Genomic DNA, 22679 nt, shown 5'->3' on the forward strand with positions numbered 1-22679 from the left:
CATCTGAGGAGTCTACTAGGAGGAAACTCATTATATAAGATATAAATGCCTGATGGGAAATCTAAAACCATTATTTCCCCCTATTTTATAAGCTTATTTTCTTTTTAAAAATTTGTTGTATTTTTCCCATTATCATTTAATCCCCTTATACCCTGCTCCCCAGAAATCACCACACTGTTGTCCATGTCCATGAGTCCTTTTTCATTTTTGCTCAATCCATTTACTTTACTCAGTGGGACTATCTGGAAATTCTGGTTTCCCTGAAAGTTAGAATATTCTTGCTCCATTTGTACACACATACTGCTTTGGACAATTAAACTTGGGTTCACCCTGTTAGAATAACATTTCAGAGCAGACAGGGCCCTGAGAAATCATCTGGTCCCATCTCTTCATAATGGTGGTTTCAGAATGGAACAAAATAATCCAGGAAAGGGCCTAGCAAGTGTTTAGTTGATAGAGCTACTACCTTTCTCCCCATGTGGCAGGAAGTAGAACTGGAATTATTATTTCAAAAAAGGGCATTCAAATCCACAGAGATTAAATGACCCATCCAAAGCCAAAGGAATTTTCATTATTATAATTTAGTAGACTTAAGAAATATCTGGATTCTAGTCCCATCTCTATTTAAGAACATGGAAAATTAGCCCTGGTTGATGTGGCTCAGTGGATTGAGTGTCAGCCTGGGAACCAAAGAGTTGCCGGTTTGATTCACAGTCAGAGCACAGGCCTGGGTTGTGGACCAGGTCCCTAGTGAGGGCCATGTGAGAGGCAACCACACATTCCTGTTTCTCTCCCTCTCTTTCTCCCTCCCTTCCCCTCCTCTAAAAATAAATCAATAAAATCTTAAAAACAAGAACATGGATAATTAGATCATAATGGCAACTTTGGGAGCAGCATAGTGAGGTGGAAAGAGGCCTGGTCTCTGAGTTGGAAGACCCAGCTTTTAGTCACAGCTCTGCCTCTGACTAACTGTAACAACGTTAGGGGAGATGGCCTCTGGTCATGTCTCCATGGCAACCTGTTTTGTGATAAGAAACAAAATTATTTAATTTTTAACCTTTAGTTTCCACATCTGAATGAGGAACCAGAGCAATGTTCTCCCAAATATGTGTTCCCTGAGTATAAGCACATAAGGTGATTTTAGGTAGTACATAAATGAAAACATTAAAATGAGATATAAGTAGCACATCAAATCTGTGGCTTAATGAATATTATTACCTGGGTAAAACAAAGATATTTTTAAGATTTTAAGAAACCAAGTTAGTATAGAAAACATTAAATAATACGACTTAATATGGCAAAAATCATAAAGATGAGGCATGAATGATGAGCTTTGGAATCACTGGTCACTGAGGTTCCTTCATAAAATACACAGTCTATGTACATGCTTTGTTAGTTTCATACAAATGTGTATAATTGAAATGATTGTTATTTATTATTCAATAAACTGGTACTGCCGTAGTCCAGTGGAACTTATTAATATTTTTATAAAATCTACTTGAAGAGCCTTATGGCTCACTCTTCTCACTTTATAGAGGAAAGTGAAGCACAGAGGAGTTAACTGATGAGACAGTTCTAGAACCCAATTCTTTTAATTCCTTGTCTAGTCCTCCTTATATTAATAGGCTAATGAGAGAAGGAAGGTAATCAGCAAAACCAAAGATATTGTCTAGATAAATTTAAAAGCATTGTCCTTCAAGAAGAAAACCAATATACTTTTTAAGTAAGGCAGAAAGGTAGATTTTGAGGGAAAAATAAAAGGAAAAAAGCATATTTAAAGAAATAACTTGTCTCCTCTCTAACATCAACTAGCTTCCTTTCCTGCTCTAAATTAGTAATTTATAATTTACTTCATCTATTCACACCTACTGAAATTACAAACTTTTGCCCCAGAAGGGTGTTGTTTGACTGACAAACTAGAAAGCCAGTGTTAAGGTATTCAAGTGGGCCAGGAGGAAGTTCAGTTCATCAAAGATCTATTCCCTTCATTTGAGTTGACATGCAAGATATCCAGCTTTCCAGTTCACTAGCCAGCTGTGGACTTATTTATTTTCTAATCAACAATTTGAGTTTCTGTGGACTCTTACCTGGAACATAACCTGCTGTCCATCAGGGAAGCTCTTTACAACTTCAACATCTGGCCAATTCCCCTGCTCCTAGGAAGACTGGGGGTGGGGCGGCCTGTTTTATACTGAGGTTTGAGGACATCACAATGACATATGACATCAGTTTTGCCTATGATCCACAGTAAATCCCAGAGGATCTAGGTGAAAAAACCTTTTTTCTGCAGAAATCAGGGGGCCAACAAAGTGTGGTTTAGGCCAAGACTAGGACATGAAAAGAAGCTATTGTAAGAGTCTCACAGGCATGAATCAAGGTGAAATGATCAAAAAAGTCATGAGGCCCTGAACTTGTAACTTCCCTATGAAAAGGATCTTCACCAATTCTTCTACTCTGGCTCCTCACACTGTAGCTTATATTTTGTCCTCTCACAAATAGTAATGGGTGTCAGAGTTAGGATGGGGTAAGGAGAGAGAATGATGGAGATCTAAAGGGGAAAGGATTGGCCTCAGGGTGCTTTGTGAGGAGGAAAGTCTTCAGGGCTACCTATGTGGCCAGACACATAGACAGAGGGAGCTTTCTGTTAGGGGAAGTCCATGCTGTCACACTGTCCTCATAAAGAAAAAAAATACAATGTTTTCCTGAAACTGCTTATCTAATCACACAGCAAGACTGCAACTTGATTCCATTTTCCACAAAAGAATAACCCTTTTAAAAATCAAAGTTAAACAATGATCAAGGCCTGGCCATGATCCTGTGAGGCTTTCATACTTTTCAAAGAAAGTGTATCGTGAATTTAGAGATCAAAACAAATGAAGTCCAGGAAAACCCATGGATATTCAAGAAGCTACATCCTTTGTGAGAGAGTCTGCTTTAAGAAAATCCATCCAAGTATTTCCTTAAGTGTGCTTGTTAATTTTATGCTCACTTGCCCTTTGTGGTTTTGTTTATGACATTCCCTACTTTCCCCCCATGGTTCTCTCTGTATGCCCATTGGTGATGTTAAAGGCTGAATGTGGAATCATGATAGCACATTCATTATAAGATTCCTGAGAGGTCACGTTAGTAATGGTTTCTAAGGTTGAGGAGCCTTAAGAAGTCAGATAGATACAAGAAATATGGGAAATGGCCAGGAGGGTCTGGTGGATAGTGGTAAGATCAGATAGAATAGTGGGAGCTGTGGTAAACTGGAGATCCAACACAAACAAGACTTTCAAAGTGTGGAAACAAACAAAATATTGGGTTGACCAACCAACATGCATCCACTGGCCAAATCATGCCCAGAGTTCTCTAGTTTTCAACCTCTGATTCATCTTCTATTACAGAGGAGGGACACTAAGACCTCTTGAGGAAGTGATTTGCCTAAGGTCACACAATTTATAATCAGATCTGAAATCCAGACCTCGTGATTCCCACTGAACATATTAAAATGGCACTCATAGCCCTGACTTAGGTGAGGAAGATGATTCCCAGGAAACCTTCTGCTATTGGGGCCATTCCATCTTCTACTCCAGCCTGACACTTCTGTCAGTTGCTGCTATTCATTGACATGATGCTTCTTCCCACACTGAGTAAGTTGATCACACAATGCCTTTAATGTCTGCCAGCTGCAATAACTGCCTTTCCCCTCCTACTGTGCCAAGTTCTTACTCACATAAGGTCATGCATCTAGGACCCAGATTTTTCCAAAAATATTTTTTCCTCAGCTTTTTGACACTGCTTTCTAACTAGAGAGTGGAGTATCAAAAAGAGGGTAGAAAGTGCTGTCTGCTTTCTGTTTGAGTTTGAGTTGCAGTTAATAAATGTGTTTAATTTCCAGAGTTGATTTTGTGGGTTCTTTCTGGAAATGTGCAGGGTACAGAAGTCCACAGGCAATCACCATTCTTTCCCTCTGGCTTCTTGCTTTCCTGTACTGTTCATAAAGTGGTGAGCCATAGAAGGGGACATGGTGAGTGTAGGGTAGCAATGGTTGCAAGCCCATAATTTTCTCTGGAGTGCACTAGAGGGCTGAGATTGAATATATAAGAAATGTAACACCAAAAGGAAGACTGCTTGCCCAGAAACCACTCCGTTCTCTCAACCTGTCATTTGCCTGAAATACGTACCATTTAAATAGATTTTAGGGGATAAAGGCATGGAAGGCCTATGCTTAAATTATTTTCTTTGGAAAATAATAAACTACCACCAGTCCCTAACACCTTAACATTAAATTAAGCTATCAAAATTAGCAAGAATAGACACATGAGGAAATGGGACAGAGAATAGATAAACTTTAATGGGAGGGGGTGGTGAGAAGGGAAAAAATTAGTTTCTCGATGAATGTTACACTGGCACTTTGGGCAGGCAATTCTTTTTTAAGTGGGTCAGCACTATATATTGCAAGACATTTATCATGTCTAATCACCACCCACTCAATGCCAGGACTGGCTCCCATTTGTAACAATTAAACCAAGCCCCTGTCATTTTCAAGTGCTCCTGAGGAGGTGAAACACCTCCACTCTGTCAACATTTGAAAAGCATTTGGTATAATGGTATCTGTAATGGACAGGACAGGTTGGAAGAATCTCAGCAGCCAGAAAATATGAAGACACTAGGTTCTGTATAGAAGTTGTTCATACTGTATGTGTTTTGGGAAGATGAGGATGGCAAAGAGTTTCTTCCACTATGGATATTCTAGAAGAATAGCAATTATCTGAGAGACCCATGCTAAATATGATCAATGCCTATTCTGCTCATAGGCAGCTGAGGTCTCTGAAGTTTTACTAGTGACTGGCTAGGTAGAGGACACTGTTGTGATCAGAGGGAAACCAGACCACCAAAAACTTTCATGCTAGCCTGCCTGTCCCAGGACCTAGAGTCTTCAGCTAAGTGTTCCTACTGAGGAAGTCATCCTATGAAGCTGTCTCTATCTTCTGAGAGGAGGGCTTCTCTAAGAGGAGGACCATGCTAAAGAATATCCTGGCCTTCTTGTTCAGAAGGCTTGTGGGATAATTCCGTAAACCCTATTCACCAAAGAACCCCTTGGAGAAGAAAGCAAGAGATAACATCCTCCTCTGGGTATTGAGAAACACTAAAACTTGAAGTGAACTACTCTTTTATAAAAGAATGGTTTGGGGGGAGGAGGAGAATATGATCCTATGGCAAGAGTTAGCCACTGCCCTGCTCAATAGGGCAGCAATAGGGCCCTGAGCTTTTTGAAGGAGGCTGAAAAGGATTCCAGACATGGGCATGAGAAGGCAAACTCCTGGCTGTCCCAGTTTCGCCAGGGATTTGTGACAATCTGGATTGTTACCAAACTCAGGCCCTCCCTTCCCACTCCTAAAAGATGGTGTCATTGCCCTAGAGACTCTAAACAATGAAGGGTTCCAGTAGTACATCAATAGGTGTTCTTACCTGAGAGGTCCAGCTACATCTTCCCCGAGCATCTCTTGCATGCGCCATTTTTAGACACTGACTGACTGCCTTTTCCTCCACAGCCTCATTATTGAGGCACCAGTTGTGCTGTGTTTGAGCAGAAATGGGTGGATCTGAGAGCTGAATGACAAATGGTATACTGCCACATCAATGCAGGAGTTGAATTGAATCACCCAGTGGTTAGTGTGGCAACATCTTCCTCCCATGAATCATAGAATTTTCTAATAGCACAGCAGTCTTTAGTTTTTTAACATCCCCCAAAAGTCCCATTAGCCATTCCTAGATTAACATATAACATGCTCTACAGGATTCTGAATGCATGGAAGTGCTCAAAGACGAAACAAATTTGAAATAGAAGCCAAATTTCATTTTGAAAAACACCATGCCTATAGCCCTGGCTGGTGTGGCTCAGTGGATTGAGTGCTAGTCTGTGAACCAAAGGGTCACCAGTTCAATTCCCAGTCAGGGCACATGCCTGGGTTTTGAGCCAGGTCCCTGGTAGGGGGCTCATGAGAAGCAACCACACATTAATGTTTCTTTCCCTCTTTCTCCCTCTCTTCCCCTCTCTAAAAGTAAATAAAATTAAAAAAAAAGAAAAATACCATGTCCATGAGTAAATGAGTGGATCAAAAAACTGTGGTACATTTATATCATGGAATACCATGCAGCAGAAAGAAAGAAGGAACTCCTACTCCTCATGACAGCATGGATAGAACTGGAGAGTATTGTGCTAAGTGAAATAAGCCTGGCAGTGAAAGACAAATACCATACGATCTCACTTATAAGTGGACCCTAATTCATGAGACAAACAAGCAAGCAAAATAGAACCAGAGATGTGGAAATAAAGAACAAAGTGATAGTGACTAGAGGGGAGACAGGAGGGAGGTAAGAGAGGAAAGAAAGGAAAGGGTCAAGTCAGGGAACATGTACAAAGACCCATGGACAAGGACAATGTGGGGGAGGATTCATTGTGGGAGCTGGGGGTGGGTAGGGCAAGGGAAAGTAATGTGGGGAAAATGGGGACAACTGTAATGGAACAACAATAAAAAAATTTTAAATACCATTTCAATGGAAGATACCTGCAACCTCTTTGTTGAGTAGGTTCTCTGTTTAGGGATAAGAAGCAGGCCAGGAAGGAACCTGACCCCTCCCTTTAGCCACAGGGACCTGAAAGGCAGTAGAACTGGAAGCCATTTTTGGGACAGAATTCCCCCAAGAGCTCTGTCCCAGCTGACCAGCTGTACAAAGTGTATCTTGTTGGGCTGGGTTCCCTAGTGCCCATGACCCAGGGCTATGGATAGGATAGGGATTTTGCAAAATCACCATTTCATGAGTAGTGTTGCTGGTAATAATTCACATTCATTGAATGGTTACTAGGTGGAAAGCTTCCTAATGCTTCACAAGTATCATCTCATTAAAATTTCACAGTAAACCTATGAAGTAGGTAAGTAGCCCCATTTTAAAGATCGAAAAACTGAACCTCTGAAAGGTCAAGTGACTTGTCTAAGGTCAACAAGCCAGAAAGTAAGCATAAGGACAAGGAGTAGAACTAATGGGAGGTTTCCATTGGGGCTCCAAAACTATTCATCTGGAAAAGCAGAGAGAGGCATGTGCCTGCACTGTACAGAGGAAAATATGGAGTGACTCAAGTTCTCTAGATTTAGAGACCTAAGGATGGTTATAATGGGGATTTTACTGGGGCAAGGAGAAAGAGAAAGCCTGACATTTTGGAGGTGTTTTTCACTGTATCCAAGCCAGGAGCTGGCCCTACCTCACCCTGTGTTGCATGTATGACAATAGCACAGGTCTCATGCTCTTCAAGAAATGCCTGGAATGTTTTATAATCAAGGAGCATGTTCTCACTAATCTAGCATTTCAATGCAGAAGATCTCTTTTGATTTCGACATTCCAAAAGAGCAGATACCCTAAATTATTTGCACTGCCTGTACCAGACATTTTGAAGAATGAGGCAAATGGCAAGTAAATAAGCTACTTAAATATTTATTTGTTCATAAATTTTCTTTTTTTCATAGATTTTCTTTCTAAAGTTCTTCTAAGAGATGTCCTGAGCGCAAGTCACATTCAGTTCAATAACCTACACCTTCTTCTTCTCCATTTCAAGGTCTAGAATAAAGTCACTGTTGGTCATAAGATCCTTCGGCCCTGCATCTCTGAGCTCCTCACCAGCCACATAGTTCAACCAAGAGGTGACCTTGTAAATTTCAGTATCAGAGGAGGCATAAAGAAGAATTTGTGTTTTTGAATTCAGACTTGCCTGGCCTGATCTCCAGGCATTTGGGAACATCTTTCTTTGGGGACTAAGCCTAATAATTTTTTCCAAAATATATTGGTAAGTCCTCTCTAAATTCAGCCTTTACTGGAAAAAATGAGAAAGACTTTAAACCTACAGATAAAGAATGTACTGAAGAGACTAGTAAGGAATGTACATTTTAAAAAGGAAGAAACATCAGGTGATTATTGTCATCTACAATCTAAGAGAGCAGCATACTCTCTCAGTTAACTGCAATATGTGAACTGTTGGGTCAGAACATTTTGGGTGATGGAAACTGGTAGACTCACTGTTGCTGCTGCTGATGTTGATAATAGTGTTTACAAGGATGAAAACTTACAGTGATTTATATTATTTTTCCAGTATTTTCACATACATTATGTCAGTTGATTCTTCATGAGACATGTAAAAGAGTATTACTGTTCTACCATATTTTAAGAGAGGCATAAAGTGATTTGTATACTTGTCTAAGGTAACTAGTGCTGAGCAAAGTTGTTGAACTTTGACTAGAGGGTGTAATTGATAAAATCTCCTCTGGAATGTTATTTCCTGCTAAAGAAGTGTTCAAGGCTTCTGGTGAAGAGATGACTCAGCATGCCCAAAAGACTGGTGATGGCTGAAACAACACTGGCCAAGGTGTGGCTCCTCCAATCTAACATACTTCTTCTTCACCTCTGCCCTTGTGCCTCCTCCAGTCTACTCAATTGGCTCTCTGTCTATCTTTCTACCAAGCAAAACCTTCCCTTTCCTTCAAGGCCCAACTCAGCTACATCAAACTCTTTCAAATCACATTGATTTGTCTCTTCTTTGAATTCCTTGTTTTGGATTATGTATCATTTTGAAAATCTAATGAAAGCTGTAGATCTTTTCCTTCAAGGAATATGTGTTGTCATATGTGCTTGCACACTCAAGCACCCACAGTGGGAGACACGCACAAACTTTGAGTATACGATTTTAATCCATGGGCTAATTTAAAGATGCAATTACCCTAAGGTCAGATGGAGAAAACCTGGGACTAGGCGGCTTGCAGGTAGAATCATTCTCTTCATCTGACTTTCATACACCCTCTTCTGGCAACCTCTTTCCCCAGACCCTATCCTGCCCCTCTCTATCCTATAGCTTCCTGCTGCCTTTGTTTACCCAGAGTTCATCACTACCTTGGCCCTTCTTCAGCTATCCTGGACTCTCATTGCACCAGGACTCAGTGTGATTCAATGAGCTAGCTCACTTAAGGCAGATCCCATATGTTAAATTTTACAGAGATCTACACATCAATTAGGACATGAATTTGAATTAGGGTCTTCTGGAAATAATAGTGAGAAAGATTTTTTTTGGAGGGGAGGAAGTCATTTCAGAACAGTTTATTTCACCTATGAGAAAAACCATTCCTGTCTAATCTGGAATACCTGATATACTTGATGTTGAGTTACACAGAATTAAGAGAACAGGCTATAAATGATTATGAAGAGAGGTCAAAGGCCAAGTCACTTACATGATGGTATTCCCTAAGCAGCTATCTTCAAATTCTTTGTATCTGAGGTTCTGCCACTATTGTCACTGTCTTACCATTCCTTCATACACTAACTTCAACAGTTTATGTCAGAACTACTAAAGGGGAATAATTTAGGAATAAAGTTCTTACAGTAATTGGACGTAACTCCTTTTCATTGGAGAAGGACCACTGGATGGAAAGATTGTCCCGGGAGGCCACAGTGCTGGTGTAGGTGCAGATGAGAGTGACATTAGATCCAAAAGTCACATTCATGACACTGTTTGGGATGGTCACTTGCACCCCACTAGCTTGACCTGAAAAGATAATCATCAAAAATAATGACACACACTCACATTCTGACAACATTTTTCATTACAAAGCACTTTCAATGACATCTTATTTTAGGAATCCAAGGTGAAGAGGATAAAGTAGAATGAACCATATAGGAAAGCTGAGCAAGCAATTGGCATGGGGTAAGGGAATTTTTAACTAATTACTATGTGAATATACTCAAATCCTGTGTGATAGTGAGGTGATAGCACTGAACTGGGAATTTCTTCTGTGCAAGAATGGCCTCAATCACTTCTTGTTCTTTTGGCTAAGGTCAAGTGAAGAATAGCCTTCGACGGAGGTTCTTAAAATGTTGTCTGGGGCCTCACAAAGGTCCTTGAGTATGGGGAACAATCAATCCAGTTTTCCCAGAACTAGGGGTTCCCTTAGACATGGGACTTTCCATTTTAAAACTGGGTCTCAGTGCTTAAACCAGAAAAGCCCCAGAAAAACAAGGATGAGTTTGTTGCCCTGTCTATAAGACCATTTTGTTAGCTAAAAGATAAAAACTATATTGATAATGCTAAGATGTTATTTTTCCTTTTCACTCTCAACCTCTCATTAGTCTACAGCGAAGTATTCTAGAAGCTACACAATAATGATGTCACTGCTCTGGTAACTAATGGAATGTGTGCTTGTGTATTTTTGTGTTTAACATTTTTTTTTACTTGCTAATACAGTAAATACTGACACAAATAACCCACACAGCAAAAATTCCTTGGGCTGCCCAATAATTTTCAATTAAAATTGTCTAGAATTAAATGCAGGTATATACAAAGACAAGCAAAAGTGGACATATATGAATAAGATTGATAGATTTTATCAATGTTAGTGTCCTAGTTGTGATAGTATACTATAGTTTTATAATACATTACCATGGGGGGTACAGTTGTGAAAAGCATATGTGGGATGACTGTCTTAACAATATTTTTAAAAGATTTTATGTATTTGTTTTTAGAGAGAGGGGAAGGGAGGGGAGAAGAGAGAAACATCAGTGTGTGGCTGCCTCTTGTGTGCCCCCTACTGTAGACCTGGCCCATAACCCAGGCATGTTCTTTGACTGGGAATCGAACTGGTGACCCTTTGGTTCACAGGCCAGCACTCAATCCACTGAGCCACAACAGTCAGGACTGTCTTAAAAAATTTAATGACTGCAGGATCTACAGTGATATCCCATATTTCATTACTGATATTGATGTTACATGTCTTACCTGCATTTATTTTTTACCAGTCTTGCTGGAGGTTTGTCAATTTTTTTTATTGATCCTTTTCCAAAAAAGCAGATTTTTAAAATTTCATTTAATTTTCTCTATAGTTTTCTTATTTTAATTCCACTGACTTCAGCTCTTTCTTACTTCTTGAATCCTATTTTTAATAGAAATTTAAAAACTAGATGCCTGTGCTTTTGTAGGTGAGGTGATCTTTTTGGTCTCTCTTTGGTACAGAGTACATATCATTTTAAACCTATTTCCCAGACCTTGTGGTTCTTCTATCAGATGATTACAAAGGTGCCATGAAAACAGTAAGGCATTTGCACAGGCACTTCTGTTCAGCCTAGTTCTCCAAACTTCTTGGCATCCAAGATTAGGAGAAAATTGTTTTTCTTCTACTTGGGGGTGATCAACACAGAAAGAATAACCCCACCATCTTCTTCATTGTTTCTGGTATTGGAACAAAAACAGATTCTGAAGGATAAAAGCCATTTTCTCTTCAAACCATCAGTGCCTTGTTCACCACATCAACCTTGGTTAGAAAATCCCCCACCAAATGCTGAAAGCCACGGTCATAGAAAAAAGGATACTTTTTTCTTTTTTTGTTTTTCTTTTGCCACCGAAGCAGCCATAGTGACTCCAGCTCTTAATTAGTTCCTTCTTTCTGGTTGTTTTCAGATTACTTTGTCCTTATTTTTCTAGATTCTTGATGTAGAAACTTCAATTAACGACTTGAGATGTTTGTTCATTTCAAATGTAAGCATTAGGTATTATAAATTTCTCTCTCAGGAGTGCTTTAGTTGCATGTTACATATTTCTATATGTTATATTTTTATTTTCATTCAGTTTATGTATATTTTTTAATTTTTCTTTAAAACTTCATTGTTGATCCATATATTATTTAGAAGTGTATTGAATAATTCTCAAGTATTTAAAGACATTATCCTTTGGTTCTTGATGTCTAGTTTGATTGCATTGTGCTCAGAGAACAGACCCTATATAATTTCAATTTTTTTAAATTGATGTCTGTTTTATGTCCAAGCATATGGTCTATTTGGTAAATGTTCCATGGGTGCTTGGGGGGAAAAGTGTGTTCTGCTGTTACTTGGAGAAATGTTCTATATAAAGAGATACATACACTTTAAAACATTATGAATACTCACCAAGATAGACTGAGTTATAGGCCATAAAAGAAACTTTAACAAATTTAAAAGAACAAAAGTCATATAACATTTGCTCTCAACCACAATGGAATTAAAGTAGAAATCAATAACAAAGAAATTACCAGAAAGTCCCAAAATACATGGTGATTAAATAATATACTTCTGAATAACAAATTGGTCAAAAAGAAACCTCAAAAGAAAGTTAAACATATCTTGAACTAAATAAAAAAGACAAATACCATATGATCTCACCTTTAAGTGGAACCTAATCAACAAAACAAACAAGCAGGCAAAATATAACCAGAGACATTGAAATTAAGAACAATCTGACAGTGACCAGAGGGGAGGTGGGAGGGAATAATGGGGGGTAAAGGGGAAGGGTTTTGAGGAACAACTATAAAGGATACACAGACAAAACCAAGGGGGATGGAATCAGGGGAGGGAGGTTGGGATGGCTGGGGTAGGGGGGAGTGGTGGGAGGTAAATGGAGACAACTGTACTTGAACAACAGTAAAATAATTTAAAAAATACAACTTATCAAAATTTATAGTATGTAGTAAAAGCAGTCCTTAGTGGGAAATTTACACCATTGAACATATATTAGAAAAGAAAAAAAAGATCGAAAATCAATCATGGAAGATTGCACCTTAGGAAACTAGAAAAAAAATAGGTTAAATCCAAAGTAAGCAAAAGAAAATAAATAATGAAAACTAGAGCAGAAACCAATGAAATTGAAAAAAACAAGAAATCATTAGAGAAAATCAATAAAACCAAAATGGGTTATTTGAAAAGATCAATAATATTGATAAGATTCTAACCAAGCTAAGAAAAAATACAGAGTACACAGATTACTAATACTAGAAATGAAGAAAAGGTCATTGCTACAGATTCTACTGTCATTAAAAAGATAATAAAGAAATACAAGAACAACTCTACGACCAAAAATTCAACAATTTAGGTGAAATGGACCAGTGTCCTGAAAGACACAATATTCTAAAACTCACACAAGAAAAATTAAACAATTCAAACAGGCCTATATCTATTCTATATTTATTTAAAAATGCATTAATAATCAATAACCTTCCAAAACAGAAAGCACCAGGTCCAGATGGTTTCATTGGTGAATTCTACCAAATATTTAAGGAAAAAATTATACCAATTCTCTATAATCTCTTTCAGAAGATAGAACACAGTGAATATTTCCCCACTCACTATAGGATGGCCTCATCACCCTAGTGCTAAAATCAGACAAAGACAATATAAGAAAAGAACTCAAATACATCTCATGAACATAAATACAAAAATACTCAGCAAAAAATTAGCAAACCATATTCAACAATATATGAAAACAATTCTATAACATGACCAAGTGGGATTTATCCCAGGTATGCTATCCTGGTTCAACACTTAAAAATCAATTAATGTACTTCTAGTCAAGATGGTGGTGTAGGCAGTCATGGCTCACCTCTCCACACAACCACATCCAAATTACAATTACTATATAGTACAACCATTAGTCAGAACTGTCAGAAATCGAGTGGAGTGGAAGTCTGACAAATATGGAATTAAAGAAACCACCTCAACCAGACTGGTAAGAAAGGCAGAGACATGGAATGGGTTGGTCCCACATCCACGTGTACTGGACAAAATTTGGGAAGGATATCTTGGGAGCAAGGAGTCCCAGCCCTGCACCAGAACTCCCAGCCCAGGGTTCCAGTGTCATAAAAATAAGTCCCTATAACTTCTGGCTGCAAAAACCAGTGGGAACGGAGTTGGTAGAAGAAACCTCTGGAGTCCTAAGCAATTCTTCTTAAAGAACCACCACACAGGACTTACTCAGACTCACTCCCTCTGAGCCCCAGCACTGGATTAGCAGCTTGAAAGGCACCAGTGGCATACAGGGAGAAACTGAAGTGTCTGGAATCAAGGCAAGCAGAGGCCATTGCCCTTTTCTGAACCCTCCTCTGATGGACCACAGAGCTGGCAGGCTGGTGCCATATCTGAGACTATCAGCCTGGATAACACTGTTTGCTCTGCCCTGGACATCCCTAGAACTCTGTCCAACCCAAATTAAGAGCTGACCCAAGCTGTTTTTCCATATGCATGGATGGTCTCGGCTTATGCTTCACAACTTCCTAAATCCTTTCAAGCAAGGAACAGCCAGCCTCAGTGAGCCCCCAGCCCCCAGGGACCACTTGCTAAGTGGCCCCAGGCCTGGCACTAGTAGCAGCCAGACTATATTGACATCTTGGCTTCACCTGGGAATCTCCAAGTCCAGCACAAGTAGCAGCCATCTCAGATTACTTCATAGCTCAGGCAGGATAGCCCTGGGAAAAACACAGGTGGGGGATGACCTTGGCCTGCACCACCTGCAAAACTTCAGAGCCTGCACACCCAGTAGACAGCTACGGATCATGTTGGAGCACCACCACTCTGCCCTACACAGCTGATCCGACGTAGAGAGCAGAGGTTGGTGGTCAGTGATCATAGCCAGTACTTGCAGCTGACTGGCTTGAGTAAATAACTTCCATTGACCTGCCAACAGCAATCAAAGCTCAACTACAAGAGGAAGATGTACTCAGCCCACCTGAAGGGGGCACCACGAGTATGCAGCTTGGGGGGTAGAGGAAGCTGTGCCACTGGACCTTACAGGATACCTACTATATTAGGCCACACTACCAAGACAGGAAGTCGTAGCAGCTCCACCTAATACACAGAAACAAACATAGGGGGATTGCCAAAAAGGAGCAGGGAAAAAACATGGCCCAAAATGAAAGAACAGATCAAAATTCCAGAAAAAGAACTAAACAAAATGGAGATAGCAATTTATTGATGCCAAGTTCAAAATACAGTTACAAGGATGCTCAAGGAACTTAGTGAGGACCTCAATAGCATAAAAAAGATCCAGTCAGAAATGAAGGATGCGCTAATTGAAATAAAGAACAGTTTAAAGGGAAACAACAGTGGAGTGGATGAAGCCAAGCATCAAACCAATGATTTGGAACACAAGGAAGCAAAAAAACAACCAATCAGAACAACAAGAAAAATGAATCCAAAAAAATGAGGATAGTGTAAGCAGCCTCTGGGACAACTTCAAGCATTCCCACATTTGCATCATACGGGTTCCAGAAGGAGAAGAGAAAGAGCAAGAAGTTGGAAATCTATTTGAAAAATAATGAAAGAAAACTCCTGTAACTCAGTGAAGGAAATAGACATACAAATCCAGGAAGCACAGGACTGAAAGAGATCCATTCCAAGACACTTCATAATTAAAATGTCAAAGGTTAAAGATAAAGAATCTTTTTAAAGTACATTTTATTGATTATGCTATTACAGTTGTTCCAGGTTTTTCCTCCCCTTTATTCCCCTCCTCCCTGCACCACCCTCCAGCATTCCCACCCCAAACCCACAGCTCATATCCATGGGTTGTATATAAGTCCTTGGGCTTCTCCATTTGCTATACTATTCTTAACCTCCTCCTGTCTATTTTGTGCCTACCAATTATGCTTCTTATTCCCTGTACCTTTCACTCCATTCTTCCCCTTCCCCTTTCCACTGATAACCCTCCAGGTGATCTTTATTTCTGTGATTCTGTTCCTGTTCTAGTTGTTTGCTTGGTTTGTTTTTGTATTTGTTTTTGGTTTTAGGTTCAGCTGTTGATAGTTGTGAGTTTGTTGTCTCTTTACTGTTCATAGTATTTGATCTTCTATTTCTTAGATAAGTCCTCTTAACATTTCATATAGTAAGGGCTTGGTGATGGTGAACTCCTTTAACTTGACGTTATCTGGGAAGCACTTTATCTGCCCCTCCATTCTAAAAGATAACTTTGCTGGGTAGAGTAATCCTGGATGCAGATCTTTGCCTTTCATGACTTTGAATACTTCTTTTCCAGCTCCTTCTTACCTTTAAGGTTTCTTTAGAGAAATCAGCTACTAGTCTTATGGGAACTCTTTGTCAGTAACTCTCTCCCTTCGTCTTGCTGCTTTTAAGATTAAAAGAGATAATCTTAAAAGCAGCAAGAGAAAAGATGTGAGTTACTTACAGGGAAGTTCCCATAAGACTATCAGCTGATTTCTCAAAAGAAAATTTTCAGGCCAGAAAAGACTGGCAAGAAATATTGAAAAACGTGAAAAGCAGGAACCTGTAGCTGAGATTGCTCTACCCAGCAAAGCTATCACTTAGAATCAAAAGGTAGATAAAGAGCTTCCCAGACAAGAAAAAATTAAAGAATTTCATCATCACCAAACCATTATTAAATGAAACTTTAAAGGGACTTATTTAAGAAAAAAAGATCAAAACTAGGAACAATAAAATGGCAATAAATACATATCTATGAACAACTGAGTCTTAAAAAAAGATGGCAGGGTGTGTGGAGAATGGGTGAGGAGTTTAGGGGATTAAGAAGTACAAATAGCCCTGGCTGTTGTGGCTCAGTGGATTGAGTGCCGGCCTGTGAATCAAAGGGCCACAGGTTCCATTCCCAGTCAGGGCACACGCCTGGGTTGCAGGCCTGGTCCCCAGAAGGGGTCATGTGAGAGGCAACCACACATTGATGTTTCTCCCTCTCCCTGTCTCTAAAAGTAGATAAATAAAACATTAAAAAAAAGAAGTACAAATAGGCAGTTACAGAATAACTATGGGGATGTAAAGTACAGGAGAGGAAATGGAGTAGCCAAAGAACTTATATGCATTACCCATTGACATGAACAATGGTGTAGGGATTGCCTGAAGGAGTGGGGGGTGTTTGGTGGAGGGAAAAGTGGAGAAATGTGGAACGACTGTAATACCATAACCAATAAAATATAATTTAAAAATCAATTAATGCAACCCATCACAGCAACAGGCTAAAAAAAAAATCACACGATAATATCAACAGATAAAGAGAAAGCATTTAATGAAACCTAACACCCATTTGTGATTTTAAAAAATCTCTCAATAAGCTAAGAATAGAAATAGAGGGAACCTTCCCCAACTTGATAAAAGACATCTATAAAACACCTATAGCTAACATTGTACTTAGTAATGAAAAACTAGAAGCTTTCCTGCTTATATCAGGGAGAATGCAAGGATGTCCCTTCCATCACTCCTTTTCAATCTCATAGTGAAAGTCTTAGCCAATGCAGTAAGACATGAAAAGGAAATAAAAGATAAAAAGTTGTGAAAGAAATGACAGATAACATAGTTGTTTATGTAGAAAATCCAAAAGAATAAACAAAAAACTCATGCAACTAATAAGTGATTATTTCAGGATACAAGGTTAATATACAAAATTTTATTGCTTTCCTACATACTGACAGTGAACAAGTGGATTTTGAAATTAAAAATACAGTACCATTTATATCAGCACCCCCAAAAATGAAATACTTAAGTCTAACAAAATCTGTACAAGATCTGTATGAGGAAAACTAAAATTTCTAATGGAAGAAAGTAGAAAACTAAACCTAATAAATGGATATTCCATGTTTACAGATAAGAGGACTCAATATTGTCAAGGTGTCAATTCTTCCAAACTTGATCTATAGACTTAATGCAGCCTCAATAAAAATTCCAGCAAGTTATTTTGTGGATATTGACAAATTTATTCTAAAGTTTATATGGAAAGCCAACACAATATTAAAGGACAAGAACAAAGTTGGAGGACTGATAGTACTCGACTACAAGACTTCCTATAAAGCTAACATATGGTAATCATGAGTGTGTAGTATTGTCAAAAAATACACAGATCAATGGAAAAAATAGAGAGCCAAGAAATAGATCCAAACAAATACAGGCAACATATCTTTGACAAAGGAGCAACAACAATAACAATGGAGCAATGATAATCTTTTTCAACAAATGATGTTAGAACAATTTGATGTCTATGTCCAAAAGCCAAATCCAGACCTAGACCTTACACAGGATAAGATAATTCCTTTCACATAAATTATCTCAAAATTGGTCACAGATCTAAGTCTAAAAAGGAGAACTATAAAACTGTTAGAAGATAACATAAGGGAAACCTAGATGACCTTGGTTTTGATGATGACTTTAAATACAAAACCAAAGGAAAAATCCATGAAAGAAAAAAAATAAGCTGGACTTCATTAAAATTAGAAACCCTCACTCTGAGAAAGATACCATCAAGAGAATAGAAAGACAAGCCACAGACTAGGAGAGACTATTTACAAAAGGCATATCTGATAAAGAACTGTTTTCCAAAATACACAAAGAATTATTAAAACTTAATGAAAGGAAAACAAGCAACCAGACTAAAAAATGGACCAAAGACCCTAACAGACACCTCACCAAAGATGATATATAGATGGCAACTAAGTATATGAAAAGATACTTCACAGCCCTGGATGGCGTAGCTCAGTGGATTGAGTGAGGGCTGTGAACCAAAGTGTCACAGGTTCGATTTTCAGTCAGGGCACATGCCTGGGTTGCAGGCCACGGTCCCCAGCAACCACACATTGATGTTTCTCTCTCTATCTCCCGCCCTTCCCTCTCTAAAAATAAATAAATAAAATATTTAATAAAAAAAGAAAGAAAAGATACTTCACATCATATGTCATCAGGGAAATGCAAATTAAAATGAGGTACCACTACACACCCATTAGAAACTCAAAAATTGAAAACTCTAACAACACTGAATACTAGCATGGATGTGGAACAACAGGAACTCTCATTCATTGATGGTGGGAAGGTACAATGGTAGAGCCACTTTGGAAGAGAGTTTTGTGGTTTCTTACCACATCTGGACTGTAAACATACTCTTACCATACTATTCAGCAATAGCACTCCTTGGTATTTACCCAAATAAGTGGAAAATTATGTCCATACAAAATTTTGGATGCAGATATTTATAGCAGCTTTATTTATAATTGTCCAAATTTGGGCAACAAAGATGTTCTTCTGTCGTTTAATGGATTAATTAACTGTGGTACATCCAGACAATGGAATATTATTCAGTGCTAAAAATAAATGAGTTATAAAGACTTGGGGGAACATTAAATGTATATTCTTAAGTGAAAGAAGCCAATCCAGAAAGTCTACATGCATGTGATTCCAACTCCAAGACTTTCTGGAAAAGGCAAAACTATTGAGACAGTGGTTGCAAGGTAATAGGGGAGAGGATGACAGTGGTGGAGCATAGAGGATTTTTAGGGCAGTGAAAACAATCTGTATAGTAATATAATGGTGGATGCATGCCATTATAGATTCATCAAATCCCACAGATATTTTGGCCATTATGTTAAGAAGTTGCTCTTTAAATGTTTTATTTTAGCAATCTCTATTTAAAGTATATTTTATTGATTATGCTATTACAGTTTTCCCAAATTTTCCCCCTTTATCCCCTCTCTGCCCTGTACCCCCAACCCTCCAGCATTCTCCCCTTTAGTTCATGTCCATGGGTTGTACATATAAGTTCTTTGACTTCTCTGTTTCCTATACCATTTTTTACCTCTCCCCATCTATTTTATTTCTACCAATTATGCTTCTTATTCCCTGTACCTTTCCCCCACTATTCCCCCTCTTCACGTCCCCACTGAAAACCCTCCATATTTCTGATTCTGTTGTCCATTTCTGATTTTGTTCCTGTTCTACTTGTTTGCTTAGTTTTTGTTTTCATTGTTTTACTTTTCTTTTTTTTCTAGGTTCATTTGTTGATAGTTGTGATTTTGTTGTCATTTTACTGTTCATAGTTTTTGATCATCTTCTATTTCTTAGATAAGTCCCTTTAACATTTCATATAATAATGGCTTGGTGATAAGGAACTCCTTTATCTTGACCTTATCTGGAAAGCACTTTATCTGCCCTTCCATTCTAAATGAAAGCTTTGCTAGATAGAGTAATCTTGGATGTAGGTCCTTACCTTTCGTGACTTTGAATACTTCTTTCCAGCCCCTTCTTGCCTGTGAGATTTCTTTTGAGAAATCTGCTGATAGCCTGATGGGAACTCCTTTGTAGGTAACTCTCTCCTTTCCTCTTGCTGCTTTTAAGATTTTCTTTTTATCTTTAATCTTGGGTAACTTAATGATGATGTGCCTTGGTGTGTTCCTCCTTTGGTCTAACTTCTTTGGGACTCTCTGAACTTCCTGGACTTCCTGGAAGTCTATTTCCTTTGTCAGATTGGCAAAGTTCTCCTTAATTATTTGTTCAAATAAGTTTTCAATTTCTTGCTGTTGTTCTTCTCCTTCTGGCACCCCTATAATTTGGACATTGGAATGTTTAAAGTTGTCCTAGAGGTTCCTAAGCCTCTTTTCATTTTTTTAAATTCATGTTTCTTCATTCTGTTCCAGTTGGATGTTTCTTTCTTCCTTTTGTTCCAAATTGTTGATTTGAGTCCTGGTTTCCTTCCTGTCACTGTTGGTTCCCTGAATATTTTCCTTTATTTCAGTTTGGGTATCTTTCATTTGCTCTTTCATTTTGTGACCAAACTCAATCAGTTCTGTGCGCATTTTGATTACCAGGGTTTTAAATTCTCCATCAGATAGGTTGGCAATCTCCTCATCACTTAGCTCTCTTTCTAGAGTATTGCTCTGTTCTTTCATTTGGACCATATTTCTTTGTCTCGGTCTACCAGTCTGGTTGGTTTTGTTGACTGCTTGATTAATTCCTTGGTTGTCGGAGTTCCATGTGGTTTGATTTTCTGGCACTTCTGTTTTTTTTTTTAATATATTGACTTTAGATTGGTTGTTATCTTCCTTTTGGTTGTTTGAGGAAGTGAAGGGTTTCTACCTACGTCTCCATCTTGGCTGGAAGTTGGACCAGCAGACAGTCTCTTTTATTTTATATTTTCTTTATGTTTTGCACAAAGGCCTGAGCTTACTTTTCTGTGTTGTAGTTCTAACACTAGTTTAATTTTCAGAGTTTTGCTGGTGTTGTTGTGGTCTTTTTGGTTTATCTGATGTTACTAGGGCTTTGGTTTTCCCTGATCCTGTTGTCTGAGGGGGTGGAAGGGTTTTCCCAGGTCAGGTTGCTCAGCATCTCTCAGTGGGGGATTGTTACAATGGGACTCCTAGTATTTCTGTTGTGGGGAGAGAGTCTCAGACCCACAAAGACAAAGAGCATTCCAGAACCCAGCACTGCTGTGGTTTCATCCTCTTGTCTGTTCATCCTCCAACGTCAGGATCTCTGTGTGAAAGGGGGGAGTCTCAGGTCCAGTGAGGAAGGAGCATGCTTCCATTGTCTACTGTTGTTGGTGGGACTCCTGATTATTCCCCCTTGCCAGTGGTATTGGGCTCATATGATGTCAGAGGGACTCCCATTCCATCTTGGGGAAGAGTGAGTCTACCCATGTGCTTCTCTCTATTGCTAGGTTAGCATCAGGAAGTGCCATGCCTGAGTTCACTTCTGTTGGGTGAAGAGATGTAAGATACCTTGGCTGTATGTTGTTCTCAGAGTCCCAAGCTTTTTAAAAAAATCATCTTTCAGAGTTCTGCCTTAGTCGATTCTTGCTTTATGTCCAGGAATGGTTTGTACTTATTCTTAGCAGGGGAAACAAGGAGAAACAGGTCTATGCCATTTTGTCTAAGTCAGAAATCTCCCTTGCATTTTAAAAGTGTAAAAAGGGCCTGAGACCACAAATTTTTAAGAACTATTGGCCTTGCAAAAGGGTGAGCTACCCATATGATTCGAACAAACACCAAAAAGCTCCATACCTCAAAATCCAACACACTGTGTTTGAAATTCTCAATACTACATAAACATTTTCGAAAGAGCTGTTATAGAGGATAATGTTGGTAACACTGTAGAGGCACTAGCTCTTCTAAATAATTGGTTATATCCATTGCAAAGTTAAAGAATACAGTTCTCCAGGATGGAACATAAGACTGTCAGCCAGGTATTAGAAGAAAAGGTCAAGTTTAAAAGATGCTCTCTGTGCTACAGGGTGGCTGGAGTGAAAACCCTAGCTCTCTGCAGGGTTATAGATAAGGTGTGAAAGTGGGATGAGTATACAGAAATTGCAGGAAAATTGGATGAAATAGTACAGAAAGACAAATTCCTGGCTCCCATCCCAAGTTTGCATACCCAAGGAGTTTTTAATTTTGTTTTTCTTAATGGCAGCAATCAGGAAAAAGGAACTTAGGGAAGGGACAAACATTTTGAAAAATTTTAAAGAAAAAGCCAACCATTGTATTGGTTACTGCTTGTTTCCCGGAATCAATAGTCATGTTCTCTTTCACAGCAGGACCACCTGGTCCAGCTGCTTCTCTGCCACACTGTTTATATGGCAACCAATGTCTTGATGAATTAAGAGAATTGCTTTAGGGCACACAGCAAAGCAACATTTTTTTTCTAAAAATCCTCACCCAAGAATGTATATTGATTTTAGAGAAAGGGGAAGGAAAGAGACATTGAAAGAGATGAAAGAGACATTGATGTGAGAGAGAAACATTGATCAGTTACTGCCTATATGTGCCCCAACCAGGGATTGTACCTGCAACCTAGGTATGTACTATGACCAGGAATTGGACCCACAACCTTTTAGTTCATGAGACAACAGTCCAACCAACTGAGCCACCCAGCCAGGACCAATGCAACACTTTCTAACTCCATGCAGTTTCTCTCTTCCAAATGTTTTCTTTCCATGTTTTTCTGGTTTCCATAGTGCCTCTCCCCAAAATGAAATTGGTCTACAGAAAGCAGCTACTTTTGCTGATCAAAACTTTATTGGAGAAAGCTTAGTGGTACTTTCCCACCCTCAAAAGCCCACCTCATTTCTCCTGGAAGTT

General features: G+C 38.9%; 1 protein-coding gene across 2 annotated transcripts in view; it reads right to left on the bottom strand.

The window, feature by feature from the left end:
- VSIG1 (V-set and immunoglobulin domain containing 1) overlaps window positions 1-22679 on the bottom strand; it is a 40487-nt gene that overhangs the window by 12233 nt on the left and 5575 nt on the right. The window contains exons 2-3 of one of the 2 annotated variants that reach the window (XM_045817582.1): window positions 9408-9571; window positions 5455-5562 (exon numbers count right to left, since the gene is read on the bottom strand). In XM_045817582.1, the coding sequence (XP_045673538.1) occupies window positions 5455-5562; window positions 9408-9571 (272 nt within the window). The remainder of the gene's footprint in view (window positions 1-5454; window positions 5563-9407; window positions 9572-22679) is intronic. The other variant, XM_045817583.1, reaches the window with a different exon arrangement.

The sequence above is a fragment of the Phyllostomus hastatus genome, unplaced genomic scaffold, assembly GCF_019186645.2.
Source record: "Phyllostomus hastatus isolate PE091 unplaced genomic scaffold, TTU_PhHast_1.1 phas_scaffold_28, whole genome shotgun sequence".
In the NCBI taxonomy this organism is placed as follows: domain Eukaryota; kingdom Metazoa; phylum Chordata; class Mammalia; order Chiroptera; family Phyllostomidae; genus Phyllostomus; species Phyllostomus hastatus.